We start from the raw sequence: 16875 nt of genomic DNA, 5'->3' as shown, positions 1-16875 counted from the left end.
ACAAGGGATAAAAAGTGGCCTACTGGGCATTCTAGAGACTTAACAATGTTCTTCCAAGGACCTTTCACTTTTGGGAACACTACTGATAAGCCACTGCTGAATTCCCAGAATCACTTCCTTGCTCCTTGCCTCAGGCTTCCCATCGCCCTTTATTCAATAATGGAGGGCTGTAGGGAAGAATACTGGCTGTCATCCTTCCTCCTTATCGCTTCATGACAAGGGAAGTGTTTCTTTGTCCAACTGACATGTATGTTAAGAAAACTCTACTTCTCTTCCAGCCAGATAAACGTTAAGTTAGCCCTGCATTTTATAATCTTCCAATCAAATTCATATTTTTAATAGTGCTATTCCATTTTGAATTAGAATTAAGTAGATGCAATGGAGCGCCACAAATCCACCGACCTAAAATCCGCCAACGTCCAAAATCCGCGCCATTTTTTTTCCGTTTTTTTTCCTGCGCTGCGAATTTAATCTCTTTTTTTTTCCTTAAATTTTATTTCAGTTTAAATTAATCAAAATCACGATTATTTGCTAAAACAGCTGTTTTATCGGATAATATGCTCTGTTTTATTATTATGCTTTATACGCACGCCGATAATTTTTTTATCTGAAAAATACGTTTGTATTTTTGCTCAGTTTCCTTCACATTGTGTACTACTCAAAAAATAATAAGAAATATCGAAAACTGAAAGCAGATGCTAAAAGATTGCTGCAGATTAACAGCAAAACGCTAATATTTCGCGTGACACGTGGCATCAAAGAAACGCACAAATATGACAAAAATAAAAAGAATTCAGCATGTAAAAGTCAAATGTGGATGACTTTTGACATTTCAAATGAAAACAAATGACTTTTAATTATTGAAAATAAATACTAAGTGCTTTGAAACTGGTGCTGTTTATTGGTTTTTGTTTCCTTATGGTGGTGGTTACTCCAAGAGCAATTATTACTTTTGGATTTAAAACCCTACTAGCAAAATTTCTTGCATCAACCTTGACAGATCTTGATATTATACTGACGGCGTCAATATTGACGTGTTTCATACTGCATAAAGCTTGCATAAAGATTAAAAAGCAATATTACAATAACAACACGTATGCAACATTGCATTCATCTTAAAATATCAATATTGATATTATCTTACAATAACAACATTGCATACATGTTGTTGCCGTCAAGATGATATTGATTTCATGCTGTCGCCGTCAAGATGATATTGATTTCATGCTGTCGCCGTCAAGGTAATTAGTACACAATAGAACAGGTGGACCTTCGTTGATACTTGCGCATGCGCACAGTTCTTTCTGCCCAGCGTCCCTCGCTTTGCTGGCACATTCTTCCTGCTTCGACCTCAATCGGTTCAGAGGTGCTGCACGTGGCGTTGCATTCTTTTAGGCTTCGTTAAGTTGGTTGCTTAGTTATTAGTGTGGAATAGTATTGTTTTAGGAAAAACTTATGAATGACTGATAACTATATTTGTTTATTAATATAGTACTAAACAAGTCATATCGCAGACGATGTGCGATCAATATTAGAAATGGCCGAAAATAACTTTTTTCGTCCCTAGACTTTGAAACAAAGGACATGAAGCCCAGAATTTCATATTATCACTTCAATCTCACGTAAGATTAATTTTATTCAAAGGTATTTATTTTATTCTTTAAGATAAATTCATATGTTTTGTCCATGGGATATTTTCAATGCTGACATCCATTTGAGAATGTACTTTATTGTATTTATTTATTTATTTATTATTTTGCTACCTTTACTCTTAAATGTGCTATAAAAACTTCCGCAATTATTCCTAACTAGGCATTTTATGTCTTTATAATACAATTAGAAGCATGAATGTAAAAAATAAGTCAAGTATTACGCAAAACGAAGAAACTTTCATTTTTTAAATTAAATTGCGAGTACTATTAATATCTTTATATGAATTTCCGATCAGATGTCAGCTTTAAGAAAATATTCTCAGGCTAGAAAACTATCTTGAAGAATAACAGAAATAATTAAAGAATGAAATTTAATTCTCGAGTTTGAAGTGAAAATAATACAAATAAATAAATGGATAAAACACCTTGCAAACGTGCTGATTTCATACTGTCATGTCAATGTATCCTGATATTTTCCTGTCATATCAATACGTATGCAATATTACAAAAGCAAGATCATCTTGCCTAGACCTTGATTTCATGCTGTCATGACAACATCTTGATATTATCCTGTCATATCAATACGTATGCAAGATTACAAAAGCAAGATCATCTTGCCTAGACCTTGATTTCATGCTGTCATGACAACATCTTGATATTATCCTGTCATATCAATATGTATGCAATGTTACAAAAGCAGCCTACCTTGATATTTTCCTGATATTATGCTGCATACACCTTGTCAGTCAATATTGTGGCAGCCTGCTGACAGCATAAAGGGAGTAACATAACAACATTGAGGCAGTATTAATGCAAGATGATTTTTCTTGCATGTCAACCTTTATGCAATACTGAGGCAAGATATTTTGCTTACTGGGAAGTCTTAAGTTACAGCTAGTAACAGCTGAAAGAATTAGTTTTCCTCCCCCTCCCCCTTTTATAGTTCATTCTTTGTTTTCCAATTTAGAAATCAAAACTAGAAATTATTTTTAAAAAAAAGCAGAATGCCCAAATTTTCAGATTATAATAATTTGTTTTACTTATGTATATCTGCTTACAAAACATTATTTAGCCACAAGCAGAAACTTTTACTTTATATATTCATTGTTTAGATATTAGTAAATCAATTGTTTTACATAAACAAGCCATTCTTGCTTAATGAAATTGTTACCAAATGTTTGTGACAGCTCAAAGTACTTTCTGGTAACTAATGTAAGTCTAATTCATGTTAAAGTGTGTCGTTGGGGAAAGTTATTATGTACATAATTCATCAAAATCTTAAGAGAAATGTGAGTTAAGCTGTTAGATTTGCATCAATTACCACTCACATGCTCTCAAACTCAGCCTTAGCAAAATTTTGTACTGTTTTCTTTTTTTTTTCTTTCCTTTTTCTTGCAGATGCTAAAAATCCTATGGCTTTTAGTTGCTTTCTTTTTTTAACCTCCCTTTCCCCCCCTCCCTCTTCCCAAATTTTTAGTCCCAATCGCCTCCTTTGAAAATGATTATAAACTATTCAAATGTCCTATGAAGTAATTCATAAATGTTTCAAAGTTTTTTTTGTTGCGACAGTAAGACATTTGAACCCAGGAATAACAGTAATATCCTACGACTATATCCACTGATGCTTTGAAGCTATAATTAACATGCCTTTTTAGTTTCGAAAAAGTGCCCTTTTCTCAAAAAAGTGCCCTTTTTTGAAAAACAGCACCCTGCCCTTTTTTAATCCTGGGGGAAGCTCTGTTGTATCTGTGTGCAGGCATGATTGTGTGGGTATGTGTGTGTAAGTGTATGTATGTATACGTGTGTATAGGATAGGCACGCAACCAGGAGACGGTTTTCGCTAGAGGAGCAGCGGCGGGAGGGGCCGGCGGGTCGACAGTGGTGCTGCAGAGGGAGGCAGGGGGAAAATAAAATCATAAGACATCAAAATCGTCAAGTGAGAACAATAAGCAACCGTGATTGCTCAAAAAAAAAACTAAAATCAATCTACAACTGTTTCTGAGATTTGATGGTCATTTTAAGCATTAGCATAAAAATAATTACTTTAAAATTAATAAAACAGTTTTAAACACTATGTCATGCTTGGAGAGTATAAGCATCTTTTATTTACTATATTTACATGCATGTCATAATAAAATAGCACAATATAATTAAAATAAATTAGAATTCATTAAAATCTCTGGTAAGCATTAAAGCTAAATCTGACAAATGATATTGGCTTGAATGGGCGTGGCAATCTTCGGGAGAAAAATATATATGTAAGAATGGTTGTGCGAAAATAATAGTCTACAAAAAGGTATTAATGTCTAAGCAGCAGAATGGCATAGCAGATAAAAATGAGAGAGTGGAGTGTTAAACAAGCGAATGCAGTCGGATTTCAAAAGCTACATCTAACGATTGCAAAGTACTCTCCTGCATTTCTCCCCCCCCCCTACACACACACAACAAGATACTTCATTCTTTCTACCCAAAGAACGATTACCTTAAGCAAAAATCTTGATGGGAAGGTCGGGGAAGAAGGGAGGTGACTGGGTATTTGCGCAATCGCTTGAAAGTGACTGCGAAATGGGAGTGGCAAAACAATAAGAGTACATGTCTTCAGCAAAAAATAAAATACAAGAAGGGTTGAAAATAATAGTCTACAAAAATTTATAAAGGTCTATAAGTGGTAGGATGGCATAGTAGACAGAAATGAGAGAGTGTTATGGAAGTGGATGCGAAAATGTGTAAACGCTTACGATTGCTACGTCATTCTCAAGCCTTTCCCCCTGCCCACTCAGAGCTCTTCTTTCTACCTTAAAAAGAACACGTGAATCAGCAAAAATCATGGCAGGAAGATCGCAATCGATAACTTGAAAATCCTCGGCCGGGAAATGGAAAAAATACAAAAAGCGGAAAATCGCGAATGCCCAGATTTTTATCCCTGGTACCGACGAAGTAAATGATATTGTGTCGTTATTGTTTAACACCGATATTTTCCTATATCGATTTTGCGGTATTCTGACGATATCGTAAGTACGCACCATTATGACGATTCCCGCTTTTTGTATCGTAAACGACATCGTATTGTCATTGTCCCTATATCGTTGCACGTCGTCTCACCGATGACGCGACCGATATATGCCGCCATTGAAAATTTAAAACCTAAAAACCGCGGAAATAAAAGAAAAAAGACAAAAAGCGGAAAATCGCTGATCCGCGGAAGATTTTCATCCCTGAAGGTTATATTGCACGAAAAAACAATTTATCCAACATGGACTGCTAACAAGTTAACAAGTTTGAACAAGATTGCCTTCAGGTTGCCAAACACTGGTTAGTTTAGCCAGGGATGCCATGCTTAAAAAGTTATTGCCTCATTGGCGAGAAAAATATTTCAATTTTGTGTAAAAAAATCGGATGTCGCCAAATGGGGGGGTATATCACATCTGTACCAGAGTTAGTTATAGGAAACTTTTGATAAAAGTATCATAAGCAAACAAAAACCTTCACTTTTTTGAACACATGCAGGAAATGAAATTTTTTTAACTCATAACAAAAAATATACTCTCATAAAATAAAAATTAAAAAAAAAAAAAACGCAAAGTTAAAAGTGCAAAAAAGTAACTACACTTGCATACATGTATTTTAGTGTTAAAGAACCGATTTTTAAATGCAAGAAGACGTGAGCTTGTAAATAGAATATATGACTTTGCTTCAATGAGCTCACATCTTTTTACATGTATAAGGGAAGGTGAGGGACATTGGTCCGCTTTTTTACTTATCATTTTTTCTCATAAAAAATTCAGCGGATTAGTTCGATTTTCTACAATTAGTATTGCTAAACACTTCTCAACACCACATATTTTTTTGGAAGTGTTGAATTGATAAACTTTTTTTACATTAATTTTTTAACGGAACCATCTAAAGTGGACCAACGTGCCCCACCGTTGGGGCACATTGGTCCACCTGGTGGGGCACATTGGACTGCTTAACTCAAACAACATTTACAAGGTGGCAACAGGAACTATGAAAAAAGTTCCCCGACTTTTCTCTGATTCCCCTTATTAAGTTCACCAAATTTCCCTGATTTATGTTACCAATGATAATGGTTTCATTTCTTTGCTCTACTTAAAATCCATAGTATGTTTCTATAGAATGCAGTATTTTAAACATTTTAAGTTGTTGAAGGAGAGATATATTTTAAAAAGATGCTACTTTTTTAACAAAATGGTAAAAAAACCATCGAGTTAATTTTTTTGGAAAAAAAAAATACTACAAAACAGTATATTAAATTTTTCTACAATGGAGAGATTACAGAAAATTTTTTTTTAATACTTTACTTCCAGAAACCACTTAGCATAAGAATTTTAAAAAACTATTAAAATCACTCTTAAAAACATGTGTGTATTTATGGTAGAACTAAAAAGTAAGTGAAATTATTTTGAACTAAATTTTCAAACAGTATAATAATTGTTGCAAGAATAACAAGTAATAGTGAAAGAATAGAAGTAATGTAGTTATTCTTATATAATTAATTGACATATTTATGCAAAACAGATGAAACCTTTTGACATCCATTCATAAGGGGATATCACACGAGAGAAATTACAGGACATCGCAACCGTCAACGCTATCTGGAACCGGTTTTTCTACTCACTTCCACAAACAATCGATCCAAAATTCTCCTGTGCTATGGAAATTCGCAGTTGCTCGTATAGGGGCAAATTTTTTCCTCCGCTAGAAAAAATTGCCTTTAATTCTGGGCAAGTTACGAAGGAACCAATCTGGGCGCTGGGATTTCGTGACGTCAGGCATCGTCACTGGAAAATACTTTTGCAATTGTGGCGAAAGAAATGTGGGAATTCCTTTTTATTGTTCTATTTATTTTATGTTTCAAAAATTTTCAGTTACACTTTAAAAAACGGATGAGCGACATTTAACCTTTGGTTTTGCATCTGATTTTGAATTTAAGTTGCTACTTATATGTTAGTTAACATCAGTGCGAATTTTATGCATTTCTTAATTTATATTGGTGCTTTTCGTTTCATTGGGTTTTTGAAAATTGTTTTGCACAAATGTTACAATGGGGTCGTTTTCAAAATTTTAAACGTATTTTTTTCTGAAAGAGCATGCTTAAAAACATAGGATCTGACCATTTTTTAAATAATTTGTTTTTGTTTAATATTTTTAAAAAGTTACTTAAATCGTTGCGCTTTCATTGTTTACATTTCTGTCGTCTGACTTCACAAATGATGAAATGCCATTCACAGAGCAAAATATTTAATTGCAGCTCAAATTATGAAAGTTCAGTCTGCAATCCCAGTTATATACATGTAGCATATTTAACTGAAATTTTAATGATTTTATTAATTGACTAAAAGAATGTTTTTAAAAAGTTTCAAAATTGTACATTTTAAATAATACTGGCTTTTTTGCGCTTCATCGTTTTATTACATTTTTTAAAGCGTCATTTTATTTTTAAATGTCCGGAACTATTTTAATAAACTCGGCCAGATTTTCCTGTGTGCAATATGTATCTAGTGGCGTTATATTTGTGTAGGTTAAAGTGTTAGCACATCTCCAATATATTTATGATCTCGAAATTTAAAAAAATAACTATGAAAGGCCTATTGATCAGAGTTTGCTGGCTTTTTTTTTTTTTTTAATTTTTCATGTTGTTTTTAGCTATGAATTTAGGTATAATTTGTTAGAATTAAAATTTCTTCTTACCTGTCAATAAGTGACTAATAATTCCTATCTAAAATTAAGATTTAATTTAGTAGTTATGGGAGAAAATAAGCCTAGAGAAGTCATATATTCTGTATGTCTTCTTTAAATGTAACAAGAGTATCACTTTAAATCAAACATTCAATTAATAGTAATAAAAGTTTTCTGTTTTTCTGAAATATTCACCATAAGTTCTACAAATTAATGTTAAAACTCAAATATGAATTTAACAAGAGGAGCTTTGGAGACTGCATGAAATAATAATTGATGCTCTAGCTCTGAAATCATTGCCTTGATTATTTCCCTTTTTTTTTTTTGCCATCTTTTCACAAACCCACATACAATTAAAGCTGCATTAAGTATTTGATTACTAATTTCATCCATAAGTGTCAAATTAAAGCGACGCAGTGTGACAACCAAATGCGGAATTGACAAAAAGCAATGAACAAGTGCAAGCACATGGATGTAAACTAAAAAATGGTAGCCCCCGTTGTGAACAAATCGAGCAACCGTCCGCGCAACCGGCAGCAACCCTGTAGGCAACTTCCCTTCCGAAAAATCAGTTCCAGATAGCGTTGACGGTTCCTATTGCAGTTGCGATGTCCCGTTATTTCTCTCATGTGATATCCCCTATAGGGAGCTTTTATCTAATCAAGCTCATAGGTTTTAATGAATGAATACAGCATTTTAACAATAAAAAAATAAAAATATTTACTTAAGTACACAAGTTAACTCTATTTCAAATGTGTGCTTTCAGTATGTAACGAAAAAAATCTTAGAGATCTTTTGTAACAAACAACTTTGAAATGCAAGAAAATAAAATATAAAAAAAAAACAATTAGTTAATTTCAAAATATATAAAAGAAGAATACAACTTGGTTATGAAATAAAAGAATCATTTAAGTCTGAAGAAAATAAAACCTTTATAATCTGCGGTGACAGCAAATAGTATAACGGTAAGGTTTTTCTTGATTGAAAGTTCAATTTTAGCAATTAAATTAAAAACGAGAAGAAGTAACTTTTAAGCTTTTATCAGTATTAAATCAAAAACCAAAGATTTCTTCTTGAAATCATGATTACAGTACTCTAATCACTTCGAAACAATGGAATAAAAGGCAAAGGAGATAAGGCATTAATGAAGGCTTCCTCTTTGCCTGTATGGTTGTTTATTTTACGTTACATTGAAAGCGTGAAAGGAAATTTCAAGCTAGGTAAAATAAACAACCTAACAGGCACGGAAGCAATCTTAAGGAGTTTATCCTGTGGTTAATAAGCAAGATCCAATACTTTGAAATTGAGGAAAAAAGATGCACAAATATGCGGCAGTGTATAATCGCACCTCATTAATTTTATTTTATTTTTTTGAACAGATAATTGGCGGAAAATGCGTAGGGAATTAGGATACTTAATTTTGTAAAGCAAAACCATATTCTTCATAAAATCAATATTTCCTGATTGTTTGTTATTTTTTCGAAATTCCCTGATATATCCCTAACTTTTCCCTGGTTAATAAAGTTCCCAGACTTTTCCCTGATCTGTCGCCACCCTGATTTATTATAATTTTAATGATAAATACTATTAAACTTTGTAACTACCTTATTCTCTGTTGTGTGTAGAGGGAAAAATATTAAAGTTAAAGATCAACATATTAAACCCGATTTTTTGATAAATCATTTTTATTTAAAAAGAGCAATAAGCATTCACCATCAGCATGCAATTTGTTTCTTTTTAATCAAAAGAAAAATCATAGAATATTGTTATAATTACTAAGATTTAAGAGGAAAAAAAAGTTTTAAAAAATTTTGTGCAAGGTCATAATTTTTCTTTTTCACAAAAAAATGAAAAAATTGCCAATTATGTCGAACTAAAGGAACTTACTTTAAGAAAGGAGTTCCAATTTTTCCCCTGCAATCTTGATGAAAACCATTAAATAAAATAAAGTTAGTTTTCTCAAAATTACTCAGGACTACTGAAATAACACTTTCTGGAATGAAATTTATTCAATATAACTGTACCATGTGACTTCATTGTAGGACCATATGTGCTATTTGTTGGTCATAAAATAAAATAAAAAACATTGGGTTTTGTTTTCCCTATTTCTTCAATGTTTGTTTTTGTTCTTATAGTTGATGATAGTTACTTATCTAAGTAAATCATTTGAATTGTATCATTCAATTGTGATTGTTCTTCATAACCTTTTTATTATAGCATTGATTATTTGGTGAAACTTTAAACTGCAGGGGGAAAAAACCGTTTCACTCGCTAAAGGCCAGGGTTACGGAAGTGTGGTTTCTTGGGGGGGGGGGGGGGTGCGTTAAGCGACAAACTATGTAGTTGAAGGATTGTTTTGAGTTTTAAAGCTACTGCTAATATTTTTAAGTATTTTAGCAAATAGTTTTAAATTTGAAAGACACTTTAATAGGTCTTTTGAAAAGGTGTGTATGCATTTTAGTTGAAGAAAAATGATCATTTCACATCAGAAGAAGGGCAAGTGGGAGGGGGACGTAGTTTTTGGGTTCAACAGACTTCCTTTAACTTCTTGGCACGATAATCCCCGTGAGGGCACTGCTAGTTGAAAAAATAAAAAATCAATGTCTGCAATAATAATTGCTATCTTGGGCTTTTACAGTTTTTTTTTTTGATAATTATTTGCTGAGGCTAAAATCAATTTGTAAGAATCAGGAATAATACATAACATATTTTTTGCATTGTTCCCCAACTGCCCAATATATTTATACTTAATATGCAAATTTTAGTCGTGTTTATAGAAATTTAAATTTTTGTCATATGTTCTTGTAGATTGAGCGAATATTCGATATGCCAACACACATGCTGTTTTTCTTTTTTTTCCCAGGGGAGGGCTGGGGAGAGCTCTCATCTCTGAAATAAAATTTTAATGCTTTATTCAGACGAGTTTGGTAAAATAATGACTTTCATAAAGTTTTTTAATTGAAATTTTCTTTTGGCAAATAGTTCTATGTTTGGCCAATACGGGAACATTTTCATTTTATGTTAAATAGTAAACTTTAAAAATATTCAATAAGAATGTTAGCCCACAGAGGGTCATAAAGCACAAGAATATTTCCTGCAGACATGCCATGACTGCCCTTATATAAAGGATAGTATTATACTATTGGCAATGAGGCTCAAAACTCTCGAGTTCTGGAAAACATTTACAGTCGAACCTGTCTATCTCGAATTTCAAGGGAAGGGAAAAAAATTAGACATAAAGAGGTTTCGAGATACGAAGGTTTTGAGAAACTTATTGAAATTTGGAATCTGATGATGAAAGTTTGAATTTTATACTACAGACAATACATGCAAAAGATTAAAATTCTTCCGTACTAGTTTTGTTAAGTATTTATTCTACTATTTTATACCAAGTACTTTAGTGCAAGTTAAAAAATCATTTTGACAGTAATGAAATTTTAAGCTTTCCTTTTTCAAGCAAAATAGTTTGTTTTTTGGTGCCTAATTTTTTTGGATTCAACTATGCTCTTGAGGTTGGCAATGGCTGAAAAATCTATCATTGGAAAAATCTTCCATTTTTCTCTGTAGCATTTATCCACTTACTGGAACATGTTGGTACTTGCATTGGAGGAACCATTTTATTTTATTTTATTTTTTTCATTAATAGATTGCCGTTCAAAAATTCTAGAATTTATATTTTTCATCTTTTTTTTCACGGCTTTTAATTTGAATGACCTTTAACCACGAACTTGAAAAGCTCACCCCACATTTCAAATCGGTCAAGTTCACCCCTCACCTCATTGTCCCATTCTCTGCCCTCTGCTCTGCTTCCGAAAAAGTGCTCGAAACGCTTGTCTTTTCATTGGTCTTCCTAGAAAACCAACGTATTCCTGGATGCATTTCTGTCTTTTTTATACTGCCCTCTCTGCCTTTGAGGACATACTACTGTTTCTGTGTTTAAGGGAAGTTGTTGTTAGTTGTTTTGAAGACTACTGGGCTTGGAATCCGAAAATGACCGCATTGCTGGAATTCGAGATATAGAGGTTTTCGGGGGGTTTTTTCGAGATAAACATGGAAAATACATTGAATTTCGGCAGCAAATGCAGGAAAATTAAAAATATTCTAGATATTCAGGTTTTCGAGATAAGCAGGTTCGAGATAAACAGGTTCGACTGTATATGAAAATCTTATTAAAAATGAGAGGGAGAGAAAATGAACGCTTAGTGTTGAAAATTGGACAATAATTAAATGGGAACATTAATGTGAAAGGGGGGGGGGGAATCTTCGAAATGCAGTAGAGCAACCGAGCTCCGACAATGTATACCCCTGATAACAAACATCTGGAAAATGCCTTATGTTTAACAACAATGGGAATTTAAAATTTTACTCATGATTTGCTAAAGAAATTAACGAAAAACCTGTCACATTTCAAGAAGCGGTAAATATACAAAATGCAATTCATCTTGGTTAAATTTACCCGTGAAGCTGAATTCTTTACTTTAAGAGGAAAAAAATTATAACTACAGTAACAAAAGCATAAAAATTAGAATGAATGATTTTTTAGACAAAACTTCATCAAAATTATCCCACAACGTGAACAAGTCGGAAGCGGCATGAAAAGAAAAACCGGTCTTCGCAGATATTATATATAACGGGAGAGACATTCAAAAAATAAACCGTGAGTCAAGAATGCTGATGAAACTTCTCGAAAATATTATAAATAAAAACATATTTGACGCATAAAAGGTTTATCTCTAAATTAACCAAGTGGGCCTGTAAACAATGCGAAAAAACGTGAAGCAGTTAACTGCTTTTCTTTATTTAAGAGCCGTTCAACAATAAAAGACAATTAGTAAATGCTAGCCGAGTAAACCAATCTACAAGCTTAAATAAAAATCATGAACAAATGTAAATATACACTGCTAAAGTTAAGTAATATTTCCAAATACCTATTGCCATGCTCGTATCTTCTAGCCATGATTAATATAAACTTAAACGAATGCTTGTGCGGCGTTGCCAAAAAAGATAAAAAATGTTAGAAATATTAGAGTAGTTAGTCACAAAAACCTTTCCTCCATCACATTCAGGGGTTGCGTTCGACGAAACTCACCGGTCGACCGGTAAGTAACTGGTTACTAACCGAATCGTTCTATGATCAACCGGTTACCACGGCGGTTATCATTCTAAGCAGTTGATTGGTTGATTGGAGCACGTGATTATTAGCTGGCACGTGATTAACTAACCGGTCGCTCCCGGTCGAGCTCGTCTAGCGCAACAATTGATGTAACTCACGGGCGTCGCACAGTGGGACCGAATGGCCAAAAAGTGGAAAAAATTCAATATCTCGAGAACGGGTTAACATAGAAAGCTGGGGCCGGTCTCATTCAAAAAAGAACAAAAAAATACATCAAGTTCAACTGTTTTTATTGACATTTTGAAGTTAATTAAATAACTAATTAGGAAATGAAAGACTATTGGAAATATAAATTTTTTTTTTAAATTTCCGAAACAGGTTGTACTTATAAAAACAAGTTGCAACAAGTATGTTGAGCATATATTTAAATTAAATATTGCCTAAAATGATTCCTTCAAGGAAGCTTAAAGACCTGGAGAGTTTTAATAAAGCTTGAGATTCTTAGTCAATAGTTGTTTAAATTGAAAGAATACATACCAATTCAAATTCAAGGAAATTAGATAAACAGTTCCTTAGCTGCCTCACTGATTTCCAGATGCTTTTTCTTTGGTTCGGGTCTCATGTTCGTGATAAAAGGATCCGAAATCTCCAGTAGCTTGTGGAACACGTCTTCGTTGGTGGATATATACGAGACATTATTTCCGCTAGTTGGTGATCCTGAATGCCTTGTAATCTTTATTCCTACTTTCTTGTGCCTCTTCCGACAATATTCCAACTGGGAGAATTGACTTCTGCACTATTTCAGCACCGTGTAACAAAATCTTGTGTACTGTGGATGGCATGTAGTACCATGAATATTTCTCAATGGCCAGCTCTGCTGTTTCTTTTGAGAATAGTCGGAATTTCTCTGGCAGGCACGTAGCTAGAACTTTGTTAAGGGGAGGGGTCCAAGGTTTCACGAACTTCAAAAGAGGAGGCATGCTAAAGCAAAATTAGTAGCTCATATTTACGTTAAAAAATAAATCCAATTAAAACTAATTATTAAAATATGATAATTAACTAAAATTAATTAAATAATTGAAATTGATAGAGCATTTATTAAAAAATTATTTAACAAAAATTTTACATTAAGTGGCAAAAAAATTATTGTCAGTTTATAAAATTAACATTAAACTAAAAGTTTTCCCATACTAAGTTTTCATACATGGATAGAAAAATTCCATCACATAAGCTTCCTCTGTTCTGATGCTTTGAAAATGAGTGATATAATTCCTATTAATAAAAAGTTCACAATAAAAGAAAATCGGAAAACGAAAACTGTTTTATGGATTACTTGGAAAAGGCAGGTAATAGTTTAATAAAATATTAAAGCTTTGTAATATATTTCAACAAAATATGTACAAGTCATTTTATTTGAAAAAAATAAAGAAATCTATATCTATCGAGTCGAATGTATAACTATGAATGCAATATAACGTAATTCCGCCACCCTGTCTGATTTGAACAAGATTTCTGGCAAAATTCAACCACCCTCTCGACGAAAATATTAGCAAGGTTTCATTTAAAAAGCTTGAACTAGTTCTTTATTTATCTACTTTATAACATTCTTTTGATTATACGAAATTGAATGAAGTTTCTAATTTTATCCGTTTTCTAATTATCATTTCTAACCATCATTTAAAAACTTGAACAAACTATTAACTCTTTGATGGATGGAGACTTCCTTGTTGCAATCATTAAAAAAAAAAAAAAAAAATGCGTATTGCCGTTTTTTTTTTAAATCGTTATTATTATTTTTTTGCAAAACGAATTGGTAAAATAAGCTATCTTAGGATCCATTATGGTTTTTTTTTTTCTTTCTAATGGGGCTTCGTTAGAGGCTTTAGCCTTTTCGGATCTAGTGCGAACCACCGATATGGCATCTAGTCTTTCAAATGCTACCATTAAGGCGCAGATGTGACTGCACAGGAAATTTCGATGCCGAGTTTCCACCAGATGGAGACACTTGAGCTCTCTTCGGTGCGAAACTGCACTAGGGGTTTAATTTTGTCAAGCCAAACGAATACCTGAGAGATCTTTTACCTGTCGAGTAATGGAATGTATGGTGAATGAAATTAAGCATCCACGTATTTTTATTTTAACAACATTTTGGAAAAAATGCAAATGATTGCTTTTTATAAATGTTTTTTATAAGGTCATGAATGATTTAAACATTATTGGCGATTTTCCTCTGATGTTTTCAATTTTATGTTTCATTTAAAAGATCAAGAGAAGGCATCGCACCCACCTATCTCACCACCAAACACGAGTTCAGTTTATTCTGCCAATACAAAAAAAACTTCTGTACAAATCAGTCTTTTTCAAATTAAAAATATAATTGTAAACAACTACAGGGAAAATGGCAATATACTCTATTACGAATTATCGTGTCAATATTTGATTATAACCTGGTTACTTTACTGTCTTTATTAGCAGTAAGCAAGTGTTCGACTCGAAAATTTCATGATTTGGAGTCAAACGTCAAATTTTGATCATTAAGGTAATCTTCGTCCCGTTTGCGATTGCGATAATACAGTAGCATTAAATTAGATACATTTTCAACAATATGTAATATGCATAAAGCTAGCCAATTTTTGAAATCAAAACTTATAGGTTTCTTATAGCCTCAGTTTATAAATTTTTTGCTCAACAGTCATCTGATGTTCAAAAGCCTAAAGACAATCTTTTGTAAAAAAATCTTAAAATGATTGTGGTTAAAAATCCAGTAATGATTTAAATCTACCTTCCAAAATTCATCTAACAATAATAACACTTCTGATTCTTTCATTTTCAAATTGGTATAACTTCCATTCTAGGAGCGATTTTGTAATCATCATGTATTCTCGAAAGCATATCATATTTTATAACGTAGGTATTGACTTTTTTTCTCTTTCTTTTATGTGATGTTAGTAAAAGATATTCTATTGCAAGAAATAGCAAATAATTTTAACTTGAAGAAATTAAGATTAAAAAAAAAAAAATCTAATATAGACGTGAAAAACACAAGAAAATGTACCTCGCATTGACCTTTTTTTAATTATATGCGCAGTAAATAGCAGAAACTTTCACCTAGTAATTTTATAGTTAAATGCACATATCCGTTTTTTGTTACGTTTAATACTACCTCCGCAATTTTCTAATGATGGATGCATAGACGCTTATTAAATAATTCCTCAGTAAAAAAGCGGTAAATACTAATAAGAAAATTTATTCCAATGAAAGAAATACAAATATGCTTTTCTTGAAAAACGGAACCACATCGAAGAAAGATTTTTTTCTTCAGTTAAAAATGACCAGCTGCTCTTCTCTTGGGACCATAGACTCACATTTCAGTAAGATTTAAAAGTACGAATTTCTAATTATTACTTTTAAATTACATGTGTTAATATGGCCGAACTTGCAATTTCATAAACTGATTACAGTAAAATATTCAAGTAATTTTCAATTTCATTCTTCGCTTCATGAAATTTTGATACAGCGAAAAGTAATTTCGTTGCATCAACTTCAAATTTATTTATTCACTTATGTTCAAAAAAAAAAAAAAAAAAAAAAACCCGAACTTTTCAGGATTACAGTTTAAAAGTTGTAAGCTTCCGGGGAGATAAGTAATCTATTATTGTCAAAAATAAACTAAAAGTTTAAATAAGATTATTAATCAAAATATAAAATGAATCTGAAATAAATCATACCAAAAATATAAAGTTCAAAAATAAGATAATAATTAATATTTATTTTTTCTCATCCTCAATCACACGAAATGTGTAGAATTTTTTTTTCGTTGCTGTCGGAACTTAGTTTTTAAATGGGAAAACATATTAACACATAAATTGCTCGTATTGTTAAGAAAACTTTAAAAGGAAACACTACAACTTACCTAGTTTATGTACACTTAATTTTCTTCTGATTACAATTTTGTTCAAGATATGTTTCCTCTAAGCGCGTGGTAGAAAAAAACTGTGTGTTAAAACAGAAGATAATAGGAATTTCAATTACTAATTCACCAGGGATGCACCTCACTCTGGCTGTCCTTCGTGCAGCATGTGTCTAGGAAATCAAGTCCAAACGGGAAAAGAGTCAAAACGAAAAGAAGAAAGAAAGAAAACCACCCCAATGAGACTGGGGAATGTTTGTTTTCAATTAGTTTGCCGATAGCAATTTGGTGGCTGAGGGAGAGGGGCCGAATTTCAAGGGTCACAACCCAGTTGGGTTGAATTGGAAATTCGTCGTTTTCGGACGGATTCTTCGCGACACAGGAAGAGACCGGCGGCAACTGGGAACCCGCAGTTATTTCACGAGGTTCTCGTGTTCTGAATTGACTCGGACGCGGGAAAATTGTCGATAAATGGGAATATTTAAGGGGAAAATACCGGGTTT

The 16875-nt window shown here is 32.6% G+C and overlaps 1 protein-coding gene across 1 annotated transcript in view; it reads right to left on the bottom strand.

The window, feature by feature from the left end:
* The window catches only part of LOC129231301 (eukaryotic translation initiation factor 4H-like), a 58096-nt gene extending 45704 nt beyond the window's left edge, over nt 1-12392 (bottom strand). Inside the window, exon 1 of the mRNA XM_054865588.1 lies at nt 12278-12392. Within this exon, the coding sequence (XP_054721563.1) occupies nt 12278-12306 (29 nt within the window). The 5' untranslated portion in view covers nt 12307-12392. The remainder of the gene's footprint in view (nt 1-12277) is intronic.
* Nucleotides 12393-16875: the final 4483 nt, after the last annotated feature.

The sequence above is a fragment of the Uloborus diversus genome, chromosome 10, assembly GCF_026930045.1.
Source record: "Uloborus diversus isolate 005 chromosome 10, Udiv.v.3.1, whole genome shotgun sequence".
Taxonomy (NCBI): domain Eukaryota; kingdom Metazoa; phylum Arthropoda; class Arachnida; order Araneae; family Uloboridae; genus Uloborus; species Uloborus diversus.
Note: the sequence above shows the minus strand (reverse complement) of the source record. Positions and strands in the feature narration are given on the sequence as shown.